The sequence below is a fragment of the Galleria mellonella genome, unplaced genomic scaffold (assembly GCF_026898425.1).
Source record: "Galleria mellonella isolate WM207_F2 unplaced genomic scaffold, CSIRO_AGI_GalMel_v1 utg99, whole genome shotgun sequence".
Classification (NCBI taxonomy): Eukaryota; Metazoa; Arthropoda; class Insecta; order Lepidoptera; family Pyralidae; genus Galleria; species Galleria mellonella.
Genome location: NW_026442184.1, coordinates 3,342,028 through 3,365,460, shown reverse-complemented (window position 1 = coordinate 3,365,460; position 23,433 = coordinate 3,342,028). Strand labels below are relative to the sequence as shown.

General features: G+C 34.8%; 1 protein-coding gene across 2 annotated transcripts in view; it reads left to right on the top strand.

The window, feature by feature from the left end:
• LOC113521407 (uncharacterized) overlaps positions 1-23,414 on the top strand; it is a 142,038-nt gene extending 118,624 nt beyond the window's left edge. For both annotated transcript variants that reach the window (XM_052902939.1, XM_052902938.1), the window contains 5 exons: positions 884-1,292; positions 6,616-6,800; positions 18,643-18,736; positions 18,920-19,074; positions 21,906-23,414. In XM_052902939.1, the coding sequence (XP_052758899.1) occupies positions 1,140-1,292; positions 6,616-6,800; positions 18,643-18,736; positions 18,920-19,074; positions 21,906-22,197 (879 nt within the window). In that variant the 5' untranslated portion in view covers positions 884-1,139 and the 3' untranslated portion in view covers positions 22,198-23,414. The remainder of the gene's footprint in view (positions 1-883; positions 1,293-6,615; positions 6,801-18,642; positions 18,737-18,919; positions 19,075-21,905) is intronic.
• Positions 23,415-23,433: the final 19 nt, after the last annotated feature.

The window sequence follows — 23,433 nt, the reverse complement described above, 5'->3', positions numbered from 1 at the left end:
TAAAATAACAACGCAATAGTTACACTCTTTGGACTGATTAGAACAGGTAATTTTGTAGTCGTATGACATATATATATATATTTTTTACTTACAAATTTTCACCTCGTCGCCAATTTTGTGCTGTCCTCCTCGTATGGTAGGTAGGTGTAGGAAATAATAAACAATAATATGTCACAATGCGACTCACACGACCACCCGCCCGGACGTCACCCAGAGGAGTGCAGGAGCGGGGGGACTTGCAGTCTCAACTTTAATGAGTACATCACAAGTGGCAAACAGTAGGTTTGTAGGAAGTGTTAGTTTTTATGAAGAGGGAGTTAACATTTACTTATCAATGTATTTATATAAAAATATATTCTTTAAAAGCTATAATTAATAGCTTGATTACATATTCAACAAATGTTTTTAATAAATATGACGCTAATTTCATTGAAGAAAATATATATACATATAACAGTATACAATGCTTGATGTACTTACTCTGTGACCTAAATGTTTCAACTATTGTTCTTAATTATAGCAACCCTGATATGTCAGTCAGTTTTTGTTCAATTCCATCAGATCACGATTTCATTATAAGGAAACAGTAGAATCGATTAATGATAAGAATATGAACCATTCGAATGATCATTACAGGGCATCTTTATTTCCAAATAGGTAGGTACCTACAGTGAAAGCAACCTTATTTAGCTTTTACTCTCTATGTGTTATCGGTAATCATTCTAAAATTATAACTCACATTCCAATTTTGATCGGCTGATTGAATCGAATAGGTCAGAATCTATGACCACAAAATTAATGTATAAATTGAAGGTTGGCCGAAAGAAAGGTCAAATAAACAATAAAATTCCATAAAGCTAACCAGTTTATTCCTTTGTTACAGATCCACGTTGTACTGGTAACCTACAAAGAATAGTTGCACCAGATTCTAGTGGAAATCAAGATCCAATCATTGAAAAACAAATTGAAATTGGAACGAACGATGACTGATTAGACATTAATACTGGCCACACGCCGAAACATCGTACTGATTAAAAAAAAAAAAGTAAAAAAAAACATAATGTCACGGGCAACGGCGCCGAGTTGATTCGATATTTGAAAATGTCCGTGAGTGTTACTTAGGGTTGTAGAAAATAAAGATGGCGCACAAAATAAAAAATAACCACTATGTGGCTACGCACAGATCTGGCGTAGACTCACCGTCGTCTGGTGGATATTTGCCCAGAGCATCATCCAGAGACGAAAATGACAGCCACCGAGCTCCTTCTGAAAGGACATTATCTGAATATACGGTAAGTTAATATTAATTTAATAGATTATTGCATCTGTGTAACGGTAATTTAAGGGTATGTGAATTACAAACGCTTCGCCAAAAACAATATAACTTTTGTATTCTGGTATGAGTGAATTTGTGTTATAAATCAAGATTTGTCAATGTTCATGTAAATAGGGTTACCGTACTTAGTTATTACTAGCACTCTTGAAAAATGCCACACTTTGTTTTGTTTTAAAAAAATATGTGTTAAATACATTTGACTGACGTGGTCAGATCTAAACAAACAATCTAAATGCATACAAAAATGGATTTAAATATCAATTAGTGATCAATTAAGTTTATTTACCACTGATTTTTCGCACGCTACTTCGTACACGTGGACTTCAGAAGTAGAAAAATTAATGAAATAAAACACTTCTCGCCGTGTGGGTCCCGGCATAGAATGGACCACCCCTTCCTTTCCCTTGGGTGTTGTAAGAGGCGACTAAGGGACCATATGGTAGAGGGATGGGCAGCAGCGTCCCATATACATATACATATACATATGTAAAAGCCTAACTGCGGTTGCCAACCCGCCTGCCAAGCGCGGCAACTACTGGCAAAACTGCCCTTATGGGTAACGACTGAAATAATAATAAAAACTACTCCTAGATGGCGTATCAAGATAAAATATACACCATCATTTAAGTTACACCATCAAAAACAACTGTGAAAACTGCATCTTATTTGTTGTATTACTTTTTACGTGGTACCGAATCAAACATAAAGACAAACAGGGAGACAGACAAAATTTCTAAAAGTTATTGCTTTTGGGCTCTATTATCTTATTTAACCTCTTCATATACATTTTTATTAAATATCCCCAATTTACAGACATCGTCTGTCAATTTTACTATATTATTGTATCAACCGTTAACTGTCCACTGCTGGACATAGCCTCCCTCCCCATAAGTGGGGTCTTGTAGTTGCCACGCTTGGCTTTTGGTGATGTTTTAAGAAGAACGCTGCTACCTAACCCTCCACCATAGGAGGGAAAGGGATTGTTAGTGATGGAGACTAAGAATCCCGTTGCTAGCAATATACTCAACCAGGTCGACCTCCTCGCGGTTCCTTCTGGTTCGCGGTAATTCCTGATGAATTCATCATGATGGGCTAACTGGACTGTTTTCATTCTCATCTATCACTCTTCCGTATTCCGTTAGCGCAGACGGGGTTACCATTCCATTTTCACCCATCAAAAAAAACCTTTTACCATAAGCTCCCTTATTTCTGCTCTAATGATATGCACGGGAAAGGAAAGGATGACCTCATATACCTCATATGATACGACATCATTTACTACATTAATAGTACCATTTCAAAAAGTATTTAAGAGAAATAAATATTATAATTTTTGATTATTGTCCCAATTTATTTGCGCGTAACATTAAAACAGTACCTACCCACAGTAATAGTTTTATATAACATAACACAAACTACGTAGTGTAAAATATAAACGGCGCACATTCCTCGCTGTGAAAACAGATGTCGATTTATTTCGGCCATACATCACTCGTTTCCTGTCCGTCTGTACACACCGATTAATATGGCAATACGGTCATATCTCTTGGAATGCCAATTCCGCTAACTGCGGCAAATGTAATTCACGATCTCAATTTATGTCATACGAATAAGTCAAATAGATAGATTATTGATATTTATATGTATATACAGTAATATGTCTCTATTGTGTATTTATTTGCATGTATCTATTTATGTCCCAATCGTGTTTCAAACGTGAAGCAATTGTGTTTCGATTTAAAGGTTGGGATATGGTAGTGAATTTACAGGGTACAGATGAATAACACCTGGGTCCTCAGGAATGGCAACGCATGGGAGGTATCATGGGCGAAACAGTATACTCTGTTATGTCCATGGTACTGCTCATGTCTATAGGCGACGGTTATTACTTTCAATCAGGTGGGCCGTCAGCTTGTTTGCCATTTTAAGTTGTATAAAAAAATGCAATAGGTTTCAGCCAATTCAACTGATTGGTTATTTTATATCATTTTATATGTGATTCTTTAGATTGATATAACTTTTTTATTTTGTTAACCGAGTGAAATAAAACAACCACTGAATGTTAAATGGAGCAAACAGCAATGCATTAGTGAAAACCACATTCAAATCGGTTAAACCGTTTCTGAGATTAGCTTGCACAAAAGTACAGATGAACAAAAATTCTAAAAATCATTGTTTTGGGTTCTATTGCGTTTATAAAACGCCTCCTATAATAGTTTTTCCTATATATCATCCATGTACAGACAGCGACCAGTTTTTTTAATGGGTGATAATGGAGTGGTAATCACACCCGCGCTAACGGTATACACCAGCGGGGTACCAGTGAAGGATGATAGGTAAGAATGAAGCAAGTCAGTTAGCCCATCGTGACGAATTCAACAAGAATTGTTCACGATGGTTTCAAAGGGGAGGTCGACCTAATAGGGCAAATTGCTAACAATGGGGCTGTCAAACTCCATTGCTAACAATCCCTTTCCCCCAGCAGCGACCAGTTACGATTTTATTATATGTATTGATTGAAAGTCACCAAATAATTTATGGTTTTATACACATGTCTCCACAAAGCACTTTTATATTAGTTAACGATGTCCTTCGTCATGTTTGTTTCCGTAAAATTGGCTCACTGATTTATATTTGTAAAACACTGTGTTTTGGTAATTCATTATGGACTCCCACGATACAGGTTCGCCTAGTGTTGGGTCGAATATACTCATGTTGTATATTTTTTGTGTTTATTAATAAAAAAATAGATAGATTTTCTTTATTAGTATCTTCCAAAAGATTACAATAATAACCTTATTATAGATGCAAAAAATTACAAGAAATGATCACACCAAGAAAATAATGGTACATTTATTCCTTTAAATTGATCACATAATTGATTATGTCAAGTAAATTTTTTATACAACTTCGAATGGCAAACAAGCTGACGGTCCACCTGATAGAAAGTGGTAACAGTCGCCTATAGACATAAGCAGTACCATAGACATAACAGAGTATACTGTTTCGCCCATGACACCCCCCATGCGTTGCCATTTCTGAGGACTCAGATGTTATTCCTCTGTACCCTGTAAAATTACTGCCATTTTCCACCCTTCAAACCGAAACACAGCCATGCAAACACAACTGCTTCACAGTAGAAACACGAATGTGACAGAGGTGCCCAAGCAAACGACTTTTGTACGAAGTCTCCCTCTAGTAATCCTAATGGTAACTTTATTTCTTACTGAATGTTTATTATGTATTATTTTGTCTGTTAATTGTACTTTTTGTTTCCCAAATAAAATAAAATACAAATAAAATAAATGATAATTAAAGAATGCGGTCAATACTGAGGCACCATTTCTCTAAACCGTTCTATAAAAAAAAAATCACAGGGAAATCTTTATTCTAGAGACCAACATAAACTAAATATCTAATTAATAATGAAAGTAAAAAATATTGTGAAATTAATTTATGATACATCCATTCTCACAAACTTCTGCATTCACAATATATTATTACTATTGAAATAAGCGAGGGCTGTATGAATGTAGCATCATCGTCACCATATCAGCCTTTAACTGTCCACTGCTGAACATAAACCTCCCTCTTAGGGGGTTATGCCAGTAGTTGCTTGGCAGACGGATTGGCAACCGCAGTTAGGCTTTTAGAGATGTTTTAAGAGGAACGTCGCTGTCCATCCCTCGCCCTACCTTAGTCGTCTCTTACGATGCGCACGAGAAAGGAAGGGGTAGCCTATTTTATGCCGGGACTGTAGTATTATATTATCTGTGACACGACTAATGTATGTAGTATGCTCAAAGAAACTTCCATTTAGAATTAAGCTCTTACGCATTACCGCATTGATTTAATGTGTACACATGTATTGAAATAGTATTGTTTGGTATTTCCACGCGTACAACACGGCCTCAATGGAAACAGCAACATAATGTGCCCAATCATAACACATCTTTATTGCAAATTAAATGGCAGTAAATTGTTATTGTTCAGCTAATCTTAGCGTGGTATTCAGGGAGTAACGACTATTGAAAACTACCGCGAATGGCGTACAATAGTGCGGCCTGAATCGATCGTTAATTAATATATAATATCGATGTAATCGATAGTGTAAGGACAATAACAATTTGAAATTGGAATTAGAAAAAAATATATTACATTATTCATTCGATTATAATCGACTAGGTATGCATTACTATCGATAGTATTGATTATATTGATAATAAGTTCAAAAAATAAATTCTTACTAATATTAAAAATGATTCACATTTTTGTTTGTGAGTTTGTTTGTTTGTTATAGATTGTTTACAGTTTGTTTATTAATAGGTTAAGGCCGATTACTATGAAATTTGATATACACGTATTGTATTGAATGAAAACGAACATAGACTACTTTCATCCTGGTCAATGAAAATATCTCAGTCACGCGAACAAAGTCTTTGGGAAATCGGTAGTATTGATTTAATACGATGCATGTATAATATTTTTGTTTGAGGAACTCATTGCTTATCAGTACATGTTCTAGTATCCCCATGCACAAGTTATAAAGGAATCTGTCGATAGATACGTTTACAATAGGTACTACATGCATGAAAATGAAACTGGCTTCACAGGTAAAGATGTAGACACGAGGGCACAGTTAAAACTATAAACAGTTTACTGAGCCCTTTAAATATTTATAATCTAAAGGTTATTTAGCATAAGGACCTCGCATATATTCTTGAAGAATCGTGGATTTGAAACCAATGGCGCCAGAGACGGCTCCTGCGAGAAAATGCAATGTGAATTTATATTGGGTATTTATTCATAATGGGAAATTCTGGAATAACTCTATAGCGCTTTGCAGTAGTTTACGCGTCGGATCTAATATTTTTTAAGCAAAAGTGAAGACTTTTGAGCAAGTTCTCAATTCGTCTGCTTTTTTTTTATTTTTTGCCCGTAGGGTAGAGAGAACAAGTGAACATAATACCTAATTAGTTTTTTTTTTTCTATTATTTTATTATAAATATTTTCAAATGTTTCAATTTGATGCACGTGATCATTAGTGATGAAATAAAAATGTCACAGAAGTAAATTAAATCATAGTTAGAGTATAGCTCAGGGCTCTTAATGGTACTATGGGCTAAGGACTTCGATGTCGCAATATTCTCACTTTTATACGCACATAAAAATAGAGTTTCTCGAGAGGGTCAACTTTGGTTTTACAACGTTCCAGGACTTAGAACAATTTCGACCGCCCCTAAGTGTAGGTATCCACTGACCCAAAGTCTTTATTTCAGACAATGGACGAGAGAACCCGATCACCTTCCGGTGAACACCGAAACGGCGACCACCGGAACGGTGATCATCGGAACGGTGATCACCGGAACGGTCGACGGTCGCACCCGAACGGCTCACCTCGCGCCGACTCCGGTTCTGACGTGTACGTCACCAGTGCCGCCTACCGTCCACCCTCCGAAATGAGGTAAGAATTGACATGATCACTGCATTAAAGAAAGTCACTTCCCGATGTCTCTCCCTATGTATGCTTAGATCTTAAAAACTACGCAACGGATTTTGATGCGGTATTTTTGTAAGAAGGTTTGTATGTATAATACATACACAATATTGTAGAGAAACACTGATAATTTTAAAGGTTTCTAATGTGATGTCATAAATAAAGAAATTTTTTTGCGCTTACAATGCAAACGCTGGCTGAACCCCACGAGATAGATCAAATTTTTTTTTATACTACTTAGAATAGCAAACAAGTTAACGGCCCACCTGATGAAAAGTGGTAACCGTCGCCTATAGACATGAGGAGTACCATGGACATAACAGAGTATACTGTTTCGTCCATGATACCTCCCATGCGTTGCCATTTCTGAGGACTCAGGTGTTATTCCTCTGTACCCTGTAAATTCACGCCATATCCCACCCTTCAAACCGAAACACAGCCATGCAAACACAACTGCTTCACGGTTGAAACACGAATGCGACGGAGATACTTGCATGGTAATGTTTCTGTTTAAAGAGTGGGATATGGCAGTGAATTTACAGAATACAGATGCATACTACCCCAGTCCTCAGGAATAGCAACGCATGGTAGTCCCATGGGCATCACAGTATATAATATATTGTTCAAATCTCTCTTTGCTGCGAATAATTTATTTTCAAAACCAGTTTCTTTTATTACCTGTACGTATATAATAAAACCAAAATAATTCTCTTTGAAACTGATATCCGTCCGGGATTATTTATAAAATTTTAGACTGTGTTTTATTTTCGATATTTCAGCTGTTTTCTCTGTTTATATATTTTGTTTCTAACACAAATCTAACGTATATGTCTATCTGTCCATAAGAACCTTATAATTTAATGAAAAAAAAAATATGGGTACGTATTTGCATTGCCAATTATTTCTATTTACTTATTACAAAAATACAGTCTTTCTATAAAAAATAATTTAAAACACTCTATACTAAAAAGTGTTTAACAAAATTTTATAGAAGTAAATAAAATAAATATTGTTTAGTCAATATAATGTTTATTTGAAGCTTTTTATCGCTCTGTTATCCTATAAAGGATGGAAGTGAAACCTGGAATTTCTCTGCCATAACCCATCCTTCACGGCAAAAACACTAATGGAACAGAGATACCCAAATAAACGACTTTGGCACAAAGTCTCCCCCTGATGATAGATAGATGCACACCTAATTGCGGCCACCTTCAAAGCGTGTATCACGGGCGGGGCACCGTTACATGTTCGTCCCGCTAAATCCTGACGATTTCACTAATTCAGACAACGGATCTCGAAACGTGTCGAATTACAAGACGCCATGCGTCCATGTATCGACTAGACGGACGGTTGAAACGTAGCGTTTTATTAAAAACGCTACGTTTCAACCGTCTATTTGTGACACGTGCATACGCATGTTACAAATAGGTATTTCATTAGCAACATTTCAATTAATTTATTCGTTTATTTGCTTTAAATGGTTGTTTTACATAGATGTGTTTTTTAATTAATATCATTTGAAGTGACAATAATCAACCGAATTCAAAACAGGAGGACCTCCTTTTTGTAGTTATTGGTTTTTATACCTACTTTACTTGGGAAATAAACTTGTTTCATCATGTTGTCTATTGTTGAATAGATACAAATCTCACCCATAAACTACCACAAGAATTTATTTTAAAAATTAAGGAACACATTTCGAACTCATTTTTTTTTTTTGCAGGTTGTGTTATATTTTTAAACCAACACTGATCTGATTTCTTTATTGGTTTTAATTAATAGAAGTTGAAAATGCTCCCATACCTCTATTGTTGCATCTTTGTCTTACTTGTAATGCTGCTTTCATACATATTTTTATTTCATTAATACTAAAGCAAATTTTTTGTAAATATTTTTATAATATTCAAATTTGAAACGTTAAAAGCCAACCGCTCGTCTGCACCCAACATAATCACAAACAAAACCTTCTCATTAAACGGCTAGATTGATGGCAAATTGCCCATACCGAGTGCAATCGTTGCAGCACATGACTCATCGCGAATGCATATTGGAGTCATCGCGAATCAAGTTTGATTGTATGTTTACAACTCATATTATCGGAGACGCCATTATCGTAACGGGGTTTACGTTCTTTTGCCTGTCTGTAAATGTTTGTAATTTATCTCTGCACCTAAACGCTTTCGAACTATGTAGGTGAACTAGTACTCTATTGAATTCTATTGATTTCTGACCTCTAAGAAGTTTGCATATAGAATTCATTGGAGAAAGTTTTACCAGAGGGAGACTTTGTACAAAAGTCGATTGCTTGGGTACCTCTGTCCCATTCGTGTTTCAACCGTGAAGCAGTTGTATTTGCATGGCTGTGTTTCGGTTTGAAGGGTGAGATATGGCGTGAATTTACAGGGTACAGAGGAATAAAATCTGAGTCCTCAGGAATGGCAACGCATTGGGGTATCATGGGCGAAACAGTATACTCTGTTATGTCTATGGTACTGCTCATGTCTTTAGGCGACGGTTACCACTTTCCATCAGGTGGGCCGTCGGCTTGTTTGAATTCGAAGTTGCATAAAAAAAAATTGGAGACAGTTCTGATACCATTAATCAAAATATACAAGACTAAGAAGACCTTAAGGAAAAAAAATCAAAAATATTGGCACTTTAATATTTTCATAAAGTATTATGTGAAACTAGACATTTTTCACAAAGTAATACAAGTTACAAATGTCTAAAGAATTTCAACCTCCTAATATTTTTAACTTTTTTAAAAGAAGAAGATTTTTGTTTTTTTTTTTAAGAACATACATTTTTTCCAATTAATTTGATAAAAACTGTTACCCATCAATTGTTTTGGAACTAAATGGGTATCATTAACCACTTTTAAAGCAACTGATACAACGACACACATCAAGTAAATATTATACGTAATTACATGCTTATTTTATTTTATTTATTTTATCATTTTTAACTGCATTACATATGTGTTTACATTAAAAATGTACTTTATTTCCAATAAATACAGAAGAACATGTTAAACAACATCAATAAAATTATAGTTAAAAAAGTAGGTAAATCATATTTGTATAGGTATTATTAATTCTATGACGCTTCGTAAATTGTAATTAAAGATTAGATCCGCACGTTTTATTTTTTCATAGACATTAGGAAAATAATAAGTAAGCTTTGAAGTTTTTTATGATCCGTAGATAGCTGGTTCATATCCGGCTCGAAGGACCACACAACAGGCTATTGGAGAAACAATAGGTCCGTTGGGAAATTTTATGGAAAATAATTTATTGAATTTATTTTATACGGTGTACAACTTGACGGACAGAATTGGGAACAGACGAGTACGAAAACTTGCCATATGACAATTTCATTTTAGTATGGCCACATAAAAATAATCATAAATTTAAACATATTAAAAAATCCACAATTTTCAAATAAAAAGATATTAAATAATGTTACGTTGCCGTGTAGGTCCCGGTATAGAATTGATCACCCCTTCCTTTTCCATAGGTGTCGTTAGAGGGGACTAAGGGAACTTATGGTCGAGGAATGGGCAGCAGCGTCCTTCTTAAAACATCACCAAAAGACTCATTGCGGTTACCAACCCGCCTGCCAAGCGTGGCAAAATCCCCCAATGACCTGTGAAGGAAGCCTATGTTCAGCAGTGAACGGATAATGGCTGAAATGATGATAATGAAATGATGTTATAGTTTTGTGTTCTGAACAGAATTAATACTCGTAATATTAATGCTAATGCTACATAAAACAGTATCGTATATACAGGGTGAAGTCGCAATTATTAGCATTCTTTTAAGACACTATTCTACCCAAACATACGAAACCTAAACATTTTCCCAAGAAAACCTGTCGAAAACGGACAAAAAATTTAAGCCTGCATACTAACTTAAAACCCGGTCACGCGGACAATGTCGCAGCTAAATATTAGTCAATAATAAACAACATGAAAGTCACAATAAGTCAACCAGCATCCAAACCGCGCGGCAGTACAATGACGGCGCGAGAATCGAACCTAGACTTCTCCGCGATTTATTGACCCCGGCCTAAGCTAATCTGGATTCAAGTTGCGTTGTGGGTCATACGGTATTCCATACAATTCGTTGTATACCATGTTGAAATACCTATGCTGTTTGTTACCACAACAGCTTGATAGGTACAGCATTCCTACGTTTCTGCGCATACAATTTCGCGGGGCATTTTACATTGTGACTATGATATATGTACCAGCTTTCAACTAACTGCATAATGAAGATATAGCAGTGTGGTAGCAGCATAGAATTGGCCACCGCTTCCTTTCTCGTGGGTGTCGTAAATGAAAACTAAGGGAGCTTAATAGTCGAGGGATGGGCAGCAGCGCCCTTCTTAAAACATCTCCAAGACCTAACAGTGGTTGCCAATACGCCTGCCAAGCGTGGCAACTGCTGGCAAATCCGCCTAATAGGGTTTCATTTAGAAATGGAGTTAAGGGCTGATACGATGATAAAGGAGGACCGCATATTCTTGATCTGAGATGAAAGTTCTCAACATGTTTATACTTTTCGTGTATTAAGATGTGATCCGTTCATTAATGTTGAATCAATTTTGACAGTTATTTTGTTATCGAAAAGATTTATTCCTTTTTAAGCCCCATACTCACGTAGTAGGTAAATATGGCTATTTTTTTTAATAATAGCTGATATTTTTATAAATATCACAAAGTACATCATAAGTCATGTCCATTATTATCCATTAGCCACTTGCAATTGACATTCATTCGAATTGAATAAATTCCTAAAATGCAATCAACCCTTCAAACCAAAACACGCATCCAACCCCAACAGTTTGGTTGCAAAAACACGAATGAAACGGAATGTATAATATATGCAGATAATACGTAACATGCATACTAATAACAATTGTTTTGCTTAGCACTCCGAAGTCGGTGAAAATATTTGAAATACCATATGTTGACGAAACACCATAAAATTACTGTAAATCGTATAGTTGTTAGAACCGATATACCTGCGCGGGCGTCATTAGATTAGATAAACTATTCACATAAATTCTATCCGTTTGACAGTGACAAAACACATACACGAGCGTTCGTGTATTATTTGTAAGGTTAAAGACCCAAATTAACTATATATATGAAACAAGACATATATCAAACTGTGTATTCATGTTAATGCCGAATATAATTAATTTCATTTGACACAAACCGATGCATCGTATACAAAAATGCATGTTTACAACGGTCTATCTATAAATCTATTATCTATTAAAAAATCGATTGTGCTAGTAGAACTCGCATCTAGAAAATTCCGTATCGTATTTATAAAAAAAAAATCTTTAAACTCTATTCCTTGTTTACAATTTTTCTACGTACGCGTTGGTAATTTGTCTGAAAGCGACAATAGATAATTTAAGTAGTAGCATTAATTTATCCACAATAGAAAAGTCAAATGAAGTAACGTATACAGCCTAATCTTCAGTAAATTTAATTTGATCTGGGAAAATTAAAAACCTTTTATTATCTTAGGAAATACATGCGGCCAGTATCTAATAAACACTATCTTGCTTGGTAATTTGAATTAAATTTTTTTTATTTATTTCCGCCGCTTGATGTTTTTTTTCTTTTTCTTTTACAATATTCATTATAAACTACAAAAAAATTAACGTTCTTATTTTGAATATTAACTCATTGTCTAAGCTCATTATACATTTGTTGTTAACCTAATAACAAATACATACATACGTTCAAATTGTAAATATATTTCATAATACTCAATAAACTCTTTCAAATAATACACGAAAAGCATTACGTTAACAGAGATGTTGTACTCTCACCAGATAAAAGATTTTGTTGACATAACTTCATGTAACTTAAAAAGGAAAGAAAAAAGGAAAATACACCAAAACTCCATTAGGTACTCAACAAAAACTATAACCTATAGACAAACGACCGAAGTACCGAGCCACGTATTTGAGCGGGCGGTGCATCAAAGTGGGCACAGTCATGGCGTCAAATTGAGTAATACCGAAAAATCCCAAGTTCTCAGGATCCCAAATTACCTAGTAATGGTAGTGGTACCGTCACGCCCCGCAATCAAGGGCGTCAGTAGAAAGTAAACTGAATTTGTCACGGTCACACTGACTTTATTGTATGGTGCATTTACTTTGGTGCATTCTTCAGTTTTCGTGTGATCATGCGATAATAGCCTATTCATGTCCCACTGCTGGGCATGGGTCCCTTCCCTTAACAGGAGGATATTTATCTAATATTACTACGCTGGCCATGTGGATTGGTATAAGATTTTATTTCGAATTCTCTTCTGATATACATGTGTAGTGCTTTATTCGCTTAGTTGCCTCTTACAAGGACCTAGAGATGAAATGTAGTAAAATTTTATTGAATGCTAATGTATTAGGCGTTACTGGCTTTACGCTAGCAGGGTAACAATTAGAGGTTGTAGGTGAGAATTAAGTCGGTTCAGACACCATGACATTCACCATAAAGTTTCCACATTGATATTGAACAGAGACTATCTATAAGTTAATCCAACATATTTCCAGCAGTTCGCCGTGTGGTCCCGGCATAAAATGGGCCACATCATGCTTTCCCGTGGGTGTCGTAAGAGAACTAAAGGATTATTAGCAATGGGGACTACCAATGCTATTGCTAGCAATACACTCTCACTCTGAAACCATCGTGCTAAATTCCTGATGTATTCATCACGATGGATTAATTGATCTGCTTTTCCATCTCATCTATCATCCCTAACTGGTGCTCCACTGGGTGTATGCTATTAATGCAAGCGGGGTTACAATACCATTGTCATTCATAAAAAAAAAAACTAAGGGAACTTATTGATCGAGGAATGCACAATAGCGTCCCTCTTAAAACATCACCAAAAGTCACACTGCGGTTGCCAACCCACCTGCCAAGCGTGGCAACTACTGGTAAAATCCCCTCAAAAATAAACTGCTATAAGGAACAGCTTCGTTCCTTATGACAGTCTATAGGGGAGACCTATATTCGACAGTGGACCGTTAACGGCTGATACGATAATGATGATAATTACCAGTAATGGAACTGTTAATCCCCATACAAACAATCCCCTCATAAAAAGGAATGGCGCACAGTATGTTATTACTTCACATACATATATACATATCTGTCACGCCAGTTATTGAAGGCGGAAGACCCAAAAAAACCAATTTTATAAATATAACTAAATTTAATTCTAAAATTAATTATTACAATAATAAGTGCCTTCAGATCGATGTGTGATCCGTAAGTGAAGTTATATAAAATCAAACATAAAGGAAATGGGTATTTTGCTGCGGGAATTGAAATGCTGACTCGACCCAGGTGTCTTTCTCGGTAGCGTACCTTCTAGCGTCATGCTAGGTGGTCCGATCCGATCGCCGTTGAGGGTGTGTCGTAATACTTGATAAGTATCTACTATAACACGCCTATCCACCCTTGGGATAAACAGAAACAATCACAAAACAACTTATTACTTCACACTCTACAAAAATTGAGCACACTCTACACTGAAAATTAATTTGGCGTGAATTTACAAGGTACAAAAGATTAACATTTAAGTCCTCAGGAATGGCAACGCATCCCCCATGCGTCATGGGCGAAACAGTATACTCTGTTATATCCATGGTACTGTTATGCTCATGTCTATAGGCGAAGATTACCACTTTCCATCAAGTGGGCCGTCAGCTTGTTTGCCATTCTAAGTTGTATAAAAAAAAACAATTTTAAACCCAAAACTTACGAATAATATGCGTATATTTTATAGGAAACATGGCAACTGAGTCACAGAACCAGTAAGTACGGGGTATCAATGACTTACACACTGACCCAAATTAAAAGACGCCGACTTTACTACGCGAATAAATGTCTATGCAATATAGTACTGGTATAAACACGATTAAATACTAGTGTACATTATAAATTTTACGTTACATTTATTGTATGTTCGTGAATGTTAAATTGTATATTGATGGTCTACCTATCTATTTATCTATCCTCATTATTAATATGAGAAATTAAATTTTATATGCAAGCTAAAATATAAATAAATCATTAACAACATTTTGAGAGTACATTTTAGCGAATAATTAATCTGAATATTTTGTTCTAAACAACTCATGTTGAGTCGAAAATTGACATATTTTGTTTGTTTGTTAGAATTGTTAGCATTTTTTTTTTTAAATTTTTCTACTTAATATATTTTTTAAATAAAGTAAAAAATTACAATTGTCTATTAGTATATGAAAAAAGAAACTTATTATAGAATAATACTACTTCTATTACTCTGTGGTTACTATGCGGTAAAATATTTTTTTTTCTTTGAAGTGTTAAATTTTATTATGTAAAATATTTTTTTTTTATTTATATTTTTTTAAATAAACGATAAAATTGTTTATTATTCAATGAAAAAATAAATATACCATAGAGTAATAGAAGTATCCACGTTCGACAGAAATTAGGTAAGTGAAGTCGTGATCCATGGTGAGGGCAACCAGGAATGTTTATTCAAAAGGGCTTTTACTTGTCTTTTTATCAGCACCAGCGACATGACATCTTATTTATAGACAGTAAATATTTGTACAGATTACGGTGACTAGGACTTCGTGGCTCGTTAGCCGGTATTTTTTGTCAAATATAACGCATGATTGAAAACTTTCTATTTAAATGGTAGCTTATAAAGGATGGATAATAAAAAGTGCTTTACAAAAGAACTTAACGATTTCTCTCGCAACATAAAGGATCAAACTGACTTGTCAAACATAAAATAAGCGTTTGTCATCCTCTTGAAATATTTTCAATCGATTTATTTGGACATTAATGACTCTTACTAGAAGTCGTTAGTAGATTTTTTTATCATGACACTAGCTGTTATAAAAAATAGCCTTTGTTCTGTTCCATCCTATATAGTACGTAATATATCAAATTTCATAATGATTAATTAAGCTATTTAGGCACTAAGACCTATTATTATTATTATTATTGAGAGACAGACTTTTTACATACATACATATCAGTTACGCCTGTCTCCCATTAGGGTAGGCAGAAACAATGGAACGCCAAATGCTTCGATTCGAACAAACCTCTTTCGCTTCTTCCACATTCATCAATCTTTTCATACACGCTCGCCGGTTACGGGTACTTTTAATTTGGCCCTTCTTCAGCATGTCGCCTATTTGGTCAACATACGTCCGTCTAGGGCGGCCCCTACCGACATTTCCATTCATTCTTGCTCGATAAATCTCTTTCGTAATTCTTCTTTCATCCATCCTCTCCAAATGATCAAACCAAACCACCGGACTTTTTCTGCCAGAAAAACCTGTAACACTGCGACGTCTATGATCATTAGTGCTCGCCCTTTTTCAAGTTTACTGTCAGTGATAGGAATTTTAAGATGTTCTTTACAGTGGTGTTTTTTATCTCCTTCAAATTATAAAATGCAAGGGGAAAGGGATTGCTAGCAATGTAGTCTAACTGACCCATTTGAGTTAGTCAGAATCATTATCAGATCAGTTATCAGAATCATTAAACAAACTTTTCGAAGTTATGGATAAAATCCTTTACGATGTTTATGCATATAGTGTGAGTTGGGAAAATTTAACTATTTTTTTCCAAAAAAATGCCATAAATTACACTTATACCTAAATTATGGCTTATCAAATATCTCTACATATCCTATAGGTTAACTGGTAAAGAATACCTATAGCATTAAGTCCGCCTTTTGTACCACATTTCATTGGTCAATAAAGTTTAAATAAATAATCAAATATTAATCTCTCTTTACATTAATAGGCTCTTTACATTAATAGGTATTTTGATTAATCTAAATTAGGAAATACATTGTAACCCATAGATAAAAGATGGTATTTACCTGTGGTCCTAGGAACTTGAAAAGTACCTACATTTTCATTTAATTTTCAATGCTATAGGTATATAATGTAAAGTTATAGTGTGAATGCCATGCAGTCGTGATGCACGTGACACCAACCAGTGTGAGATGTCCCGTCGTTAGTCGCCACTAGGGTTGTTACCTTACTATTAATTATTATGAATCCATATTATCTTTGACTAGCTGAACCTACAAATTCTATTTGTTCTCTAAAGACAAAAAGAATATTTTTTCAACCGACTTCAAAAAAGGGGATTCTCAATTCGGTTGTATTTGCTTATGTTTGTTACCTCACAACTCAATTAGTTCAATTTACAATTTTTGTTTTTTTATCTAAAAGGATACATACAAATTGATCCCACAGAAATTTTATCAAAATCGGTTCAATAGTTTAATTTTGAAATAAAATAATTGGTTTTGTCAAAATTGAAGTCTGTTTTTTTTTTTATAGATTTCAATCTTACTCGTAATTCTTCAAGTAAAGTAAATAAGTAATTATAAGTTAATTAATAAATAAGTAATTATAAGACCAGAGGGAGACTTTGTACATAGTCGATTGCTTGGGTACCTCTGTCCCATTCGTGTTTCAGCCGTGAAGCAGTTGAGTTTGCATGGCTGTGTTTCGGTTTGAATGGTGGGATATGGCGTGAATTTACTGGGTACAGATGAATAACACCTGAGTCCTCAGGAATGGCAACGCATGGGGGGTATCATGGGCGAAACGGTATACTCTGTTATGTCCATGGTACTGTTCATGTCTATAGGCGACGGTTACCACTTTCCATCAGGTGGGCCGTCAGCTTGTTTGCCATTGTAAGTTGTATAAAAAAAAATTTTTGCACAGTCATTTTTTTATGAAACTACCACCTAGTTCGGAATGCAATTCCAGATTACAAGAACGAAAGAATATTACTTTAAAATATTACTTAAACACAGGAATATTTGTACAATCAATACAATTATCCTCTATTTATTTGGTTATTATAAAAACAAATACACGATTGTGTAAAAAGATGTAAAGACAGTGTTGTCGTTTATTTCAAACAAATATATAAGAATAAAGAAGTGACAAATATGGAGACAATGTAAAAAGAAAGTACTTATGCCTTTACTGTGCTATTGGTATACTTTTTAAAGCGCTTTATTTTATTTAAGTTCAGCTAACATAGCTTGAACTAATTTAAAATATAAGTTTCAAGTTTATTCATTTTTCCAGTTTATCCTGTACTTACAAGAAAGAACACTGTTCCCTTAAAAAATTGGCAACCCTACTGACAGACTGCCTTCGTCGTGTCGGATGCGTCACGCATTACCTACGTGTAAATAAGTGAAATTATTATTAAACGCGACTGGAAATAAGGCAGGCTCCAATTCACATGACACCACACTGCGCTAGATAAATTTCTTGACGAGAATATTAAGCCTTCTCCTTGGAGGATTCTGTCAGTAGTTGCCACGCTTGGCAGACGAATTGGCTTTAGAGATGTTTTAAGGGGGATGCTGCTGCCTATCCCTCTCGCTCTCCGTTAGTCGGCTCTTACGACATCCACGGGAAAGGAAAGGGTGGCCTATTCTATGCTGGAACCAAATAAAAAAAAAATAGAATTAAAAACAAAGGGATGTGTCAACTTTATTACACCACGATGCTAATTGAGAATGAATACCTCTGACTATTCCATTAAGAGTTATAGTCGTGAACATTATTTTGTGTTACCTTTTTACGTATTTTTCTGTTATTTTTCATTGGTTGAATTCTTTTTTCTATTTATTTTTTTATTTGTGCTAGTTGCTATTTTTCTGCTGAATTAATTACAAACTAATTAGTTATATATCTTAACATATTTTTTAATAAATAATTATTTTATCCACAGTCGACAGTCGCGAGCGCCGCGCAGCGTGTATTCGTACAGGAGCGCGGTGGCGCCCTCTGTCGCATCTACCCACAGATCCAAAGTTTCAAGAAAGGTAATCTCAATCCTATCTACTTACCATTAGAGAGAATTGGCATAAATACATAGATACGGTGTAATTACACCATATAACTCCTCTAACAAAACAAATTTAACACTAAACCTACCAAGCGTCGTCAAATGACCGTTTTTGAAATTTAGTTTAATAATTTATAATAATTGTATAAAAATATTTCAGGCTGGTGTGAAGGTAGACGCGATGGCGGCTCCGAACCCTTTTTGCCCGAACGTGAAGGGCATGTGTTGCCTGATGCTGCTCCTCAACTTAGGTCTCATACTGGTCACCCTTGGGTTCGTGATCGTGCTGCAGTTCTTCGAGCCTCTGTTTGTATGGTCAGTACCGCATAATGTTTTATATTTGAATGTATGAAAATTGGTAGTTATATACAATATTGGTTTACGCTGGTGGAATACCAGTGAGGGATAAGTAAAGTGAAGGTATTTTTTTTATGAATGATAATTTATTTATTTATTTGATCAACTAATTGAGCTTTACAGTCTTCGAATGCGTTCATCCAAGAAAGCACTAAGACAATAACATATACTTTATAACTTTTATTAAAAGAAAAAATATTAATAAAGTTAAATACAATATAACTACATAACAATAATAGAAATAACATTTATATTTTAAATAACTGAATATAAACACTCTGTGGTCATCTGACGTAACTCCAGCAAGTTGGAGACAAATACATCTAATTGTGGATACACGCTCAAAATATCGTTAAAAAAAGAGAGGGGAGACTTTGTACAAAAGTCGATTGCTTGGGTACCTCTGTCCCATTCGTGTTTCAACCGTGAAGCAGTTGTGTTTGCATGGCTGTGTTTCGATTTGAAGGGTGGGATATGGCGTGAATTTACTGGGTACAGAGGAATAACACCTGAGTCCTCAGGAATGGCAACGCATGGGGGGTATCCTGGGCGAAACATTAAACTCTGTTATGTCTATGGTACTGCTCATGACTATAGGCGACGGTTACCACTTTCCATCAGGTGGGCCGTCAGCTTGTTTGCCTTTCAAAGTTGTATAAAAAAAAAGTGTTACTTGGTCGTAATGGAATAGTAACCCAGCCTGCGCTAACAGATCATTTATCCCATCGTAATAAATATACCTGGAATTTAGCATAATGGTTTCCAGTAGTTACCACGGGGGGATCGATCTGATAGGGTATTACGCATTACTAATAATCCCCCTCATTAGGGGGAAAGGGATTTCCTCCTAGCTAATCCTGTTTGGGTTTTAACCATCCCCTATAAAATACAGTATTACAATCAAATGAAATATTGTAATCTTCCTATATTACTTTAACATACTCGTAGTTCCAAAGCATAATATTTTTTCGTTGTTGTACTTATTTATGTCCGGATCTATTGCCGCAACGTATAGCCTAAATAGCTTAACGGCTTTTATTAAACATGTGAGAGTGACTAACGACACCATAAAATAAATATGGCAGCCATAAACTGTCAAAAACTAATTTAACTATAGATCACAGAAATGCCTGTGCCATAGATAGAACGTTTTACTATACTTTATCTTTTTATTGGTAGGTACATCGATAGAAGTAACAGCTTTTTTGTGACTTTCGCGTCCAGTTGTTAATAACTGAAACGTTGTTATTGCCATAATTAAAATATAAAAATTATATTATCGCATTATCTATATCTTTTTTATGCCCGCATCAGAGTTCAAGTATTTTTTTGTGAGTGATAATTAAATAGTAATCCACCTGTGCTATCGATATACGACCGCGTAGAGGTCGACCTCCCAAAACCCTCGAGTTCCTCTAAGAAACCATCGTGATTAATTATTGCCAAATTCGTCGCCATGAGCCTGTCTTTACTTCATCCTCATCTATGATCCCTCACTGGTGCCATGCCAGTGTATGCCGATAACACAGACGGGGTTACCATTCCATTACCATTCATTTAAAAAAAACTTCGGTTGCAGTAGCAAGATGAATATAATGCTAACAATGAAACTGTTAGACCTTATTACTGATAATCCCTTTCTATAAAGGAAGGATATAAGAATAAAGTTTTATTTTTACGCCACAAATGTAACAACCCAATTAACATCCTAATCCCACTACTGGGTTTGGGGGGGAAAGGGATTGTTAGTAATGGAGACTAAGAATCCCATTGCTAGCAATATACCCAACCAGGTCAACCTCCTCGCGGTTCCCCCTGAAAACTATCATGGTTAATTGCTGAATTCATCAAGATGGACTAACTGGCCTGTTTTCATTCTCATCTATCACCCTTCACTAGTGCTCTGCCAGCGTATCCAGTTAGCGCAGGCGGAGTTACCATACCATTTTCACCCATCAAAAAAAAGTCCCACTACTGGGTACAGCTCTCCATAAGTGGAGGATATTGGCCTGCTGTACCACGAAGACGTGGCATTGCTCGCATGAAAAAAAAATACTTGGTGTCCATTCACACAAATTCACATAACGAAAGAAGTGAAGTGTAATAATACACCTTAATTCAATAGTTTAAAAACTTATTTTAAACGCTATCCTCTCCGAGCCGGTCTGTGTGAACGAACACTTACGATAAATAATTTATTCACCTTTTTGTGACAACTATGAGAAGCAAAACGAAGTTCACGGGCGAATGTCATCCAAAATGGCGTGTACAGTTATACCTACTTGAAAAAAAAATGTAAAGCGATTTTTAATGTTCTCAGAACAATTATGCGACCATATTCAATTGTTAGAGCTGTGAATACGATTGTGGTGTTCGACTACCTTTCGAAACGTGTCGATTGTTGTGGGAATGTGATTAGAAACCTCACTATTAGTAGGTCGAGTGAATTGTATTAAAAATATAAAACTGTTTAAGTATTATAAAAACTTTTTACTTGCGTTGAGTACTAACTGTATCCTGCGGCTTTTAAAGTAAAAAGTAGTATTTTTTTTTAATAAGTATACACTAACGGGGCACGAGTGAAGGATGATAGATGACGATGAACCCTTGGAGGTTTTTGCCATTAGTTGCCACGCTTGGCAGGCGGGTTGGCAACCGCAATTAGGCTTTAGAAATGTTTTAAGAGGCACGCTGCTGCCCATCCCTCGCCCTCCCTACTCACTCCATTATTATTAATTTTATTTGTGTTCATAGATAATTAACCTTTTTCATCTGTAATCTTGTTTCAGGATATTGGGGATAGTTTTCCTCATATTCGGTTTCCTCACGCTCCTCGGCAGCCTCATATACTGCGTGGTACTCTGTCGAGAGAATCCCTACCCGCGGTACCCAGACGACTTCTACTGGACCCATCACTGGTCTAAGACTATAGGTCCTTCGGAGATCCACTACAGCACGAGTGAGAAACAATACAGACAGAACAGTCATAGCGACCGATACAATAAATATAATGGCAAATATTCCGACAGAGAAAGTGCTAAAGGTTACTCTGATAGAGAGAGCAAATTAAGTAGGTACTAATGATATTAATAATGGTAATTGGAGGTTTAATTTGTTTATCGAACGCGACGTTCGATTTTTAAATACGGTTTTTCACGGCCCGGGCACGTTGGCCTTTGGTCAATTTGAAATATTTGAATTTTGTATTGCGAGATGCCAGTGCCGTGTTAACATGTATTCAACGGAAACTCTCCGTAGACTTTTTATATTGTCAAAAATTAATGTTGAATTGTCGAATAATGTATAATATTTCTTTTTTTTTTTATTGTATCAATAAATTACTATTGTTTACTTATTATGCTTCACTAACTTTTAATCATGTAAACAGTATCAATTTTAAAATTCGAACTGAGTTCGTATGGCCGATGATCCCAGTTTCCATAATGGATGAACGTATTTATATGTTTAGTATTTTATTAAAACTAGTAACAATTATATCTTCCTTAGTGAACATACACTCTTACGGTTATAACATTTCATGTAAATATTAATTATATTATAATTAAGTATACTAGCGGACACTCTTTGAATTGAATGCCATATTAAATTAATATTAACTGTTTCAAAGAGTGTTTAGTTTATATTATAAAATATATAAGATGTAAAGGTATATAATAATATTAACAAAAATTTTATTATGAATTTTTAAGATGTCAAATACATTCTTACAAATTAAAAATATCTAACACTACCTATATCCACCATATTGATTTTTTTTTGTTGTTTATATAAAATTTCATTCATTTATTTACAAAAAATAATAACACTGTTTATAATACTGTTATATATTATTATACTAATATCTAAAGTATACTCTATAATTAGTACATTTTGCAGGAAAATTTAACTTACAATTTTTTAGTTTCATTTTTGAACATGTTTAAAATAATTTAGAACGTATTGTTTAATATCAATCAATCGTTTATGATTAATTTTTCTAACTATATTTAACCTGTTTCTATTCAAAAATAGGATTTTTGAATTATGTATTTGATATTTTGTATTTTCTATGTTTATTTACCTCTAATTTCTAAAAAAAAATCTGATTTTTTCTACGTGTTTGTAAAATTATGTACATGATTGAAGTACAATTTTATTATTATTTTTTTCGAAAGCATCTAACATGTTTCCATGCGAAATATTTTCATAAAACTTTTGTATTATACAAAAATATATATAACTGATCTAACTCCATGTTATTGACACCAACATATCTATTTAAAAATAATTATAAAATAAAAAGTTACGTAACAGAAT